Source organism: Capsicum annuum, unplaced genomic scaffold, assembly GCF_002878395.1.
Source record: "Capsicum annuum cultivar UCD-10X-F1 unplaced genomic scaffold, UCD10Xv1.1 ctg52158, whole genome shotgun sequence".
Taxonomy (NCBI): Eukaryota; Viridiplantae; Streptophyta; class Magnoliopsida; order Solanales; family Solanaceae; genus Capsicum; species Capsicum annuum.
In genome coordinates this window covers 1-1,543 of record NW_025860160.1, presented here as the reverse complement: position 1 = coordinate 1,543, position 1,543 = coordinate 1, and the positions used below count along the sequence as shown (strand labels likewise).

Here is a 1,543-nt window from a genome sequence, read left to right as displayed (position 1 = left end):
ATAAAAATAACTAGCAATTTTTTCCTATTTGATCTGTGCCTTGATGAAGTGGGGCATGGCGGGACACTAAATCTTGTAGAACCACACAATGCTTCATTGTAGATGAAAAACTGACTCGAGAGGTTCTTGAAAGGACCTCCCGTGGGTATTTCACCATACAATTTATTGACAGAAATATTGAAATATTTCAAGTTTTGAAGTTTCTCCAAAGACTTAGGAATGATTCCATATATATTGTTATTAGAAAGGTCTAAGAATTCCAAACCTACCATGGTTCTCATTGAGTCAGGTATAGATCCTTGCAACTTGTTGTGTCTCAAAGAAAGGTGTGCCAGATTTTGCAATCCTCCAATTTCTCTTGGAATTCCATTTGAGAATTGATTCATCGATAGATCCATCTTTGTTATAGCCTTTAGATTCCCAATTTCTGGAGGTAACAAGCCTACCATGTTGTTTGACGATAAGTCAAGAACCACTAGATCTTGAAGGTTCCCTAAGCTTGGTGGTATATTGGAACTCAATTTGTTGGAACCCAGATGTATCTCCCTAAGGGAAGTAATATTCCCTAAACAATTAGGAAGAGATCCTGAAAGTCGATTTTGATCCAAGTAAATATCACCCAGACGCTGCAATTTACATATATGATCACCAACAAATCCTGTAAGTTTGTTGTTACTCAAGTTGAAGCGCTGAAGGTTTCTCAAGTTGCCAATTGTTGTGGGAATTGATCCAACCAAGTTGTTTCCAGAAAGATCAAGGAATAATAAGTTGCTTAAGTTCCCAACTTCATTTGGAATTAGCCCTTGGATTTTACAACTGTTGGCGATAAATTTTCTAAGATACGTCGAAAGGTTCCCCATGGAGGCTGGAAGCATGCCATTTAGAGGGTTTAAAGATATATCAAGAACTGTAAAATTTCTGCTATTGGTTAAGGAAGTCAGGAAGCTTAATGATAAATCGCTGGTTAAATTGTTTCCCCCTAAATTTAGATACTGTAGATGAGTCAAATATCCAAGTGAGTTGGGAATCAGGCCAGTAAGTTTGTTGTATGAAAGCTCTAGAATAGTAAGTTTTGAACATTTGGAGATGGAATAAGGAATAGTCCCAACAAGATTGGTAAAGGACATATAAAATCTTTCAATGTTGGGTAAGATAGAACACATGTTTGGTGGGAGGTTTCCTGATAAAGTATTGTTTGTAAGAGAAACTACTCTCAGCCCTGACATGTTGAAGATATCCATATCAAGTCGACCATTAAAACTATTATCCGCAAGATCAAGTTCCTCCAACTCAATGAGATGGCTTATCTCTTTGGGTATTTCACCTGTAAACACATATAGTGGATAATTAGTGAGTTTAAATAATTGGTTCAATCTAGTAAACCTATTTTTGCTAAGATATAAGAATTGCATCTTATTTAAGTTGTCAATCTCCCATGATAGAATCCACTAAAATTTTAACCTTTATATTGTTGGTGATATGAAAGTATTAAAAGTAGGCACAATAGATAAAAATGCACTTTAACTTGGCCTCAGATCACATC

General features: G+C 35.9%; 1 protein-coding gene across 1 annotated transcript; it reads right to left on the bottom strand.

Moving 5' to 3' along the window:
• Nucleotides 1–269: 269 nt before the first annotated feature.
• Nucleotides 270–1,324, bottom strand: LOC107856104 (LRR receptor-like serine/threonine-protein kinase GSO1; the record flags this gene model as incomplete). The annotated part of the gene is made up of 1 exon (XM_047404111.1): nt 270–1,324. A coding segment is annotated over one exon (1,055 nt), but the record flags the coding sequence as incomplete, so codon positions are not given.
• Nucleotides 1,325–1,543: the final 219 nt, after the last annotated feature.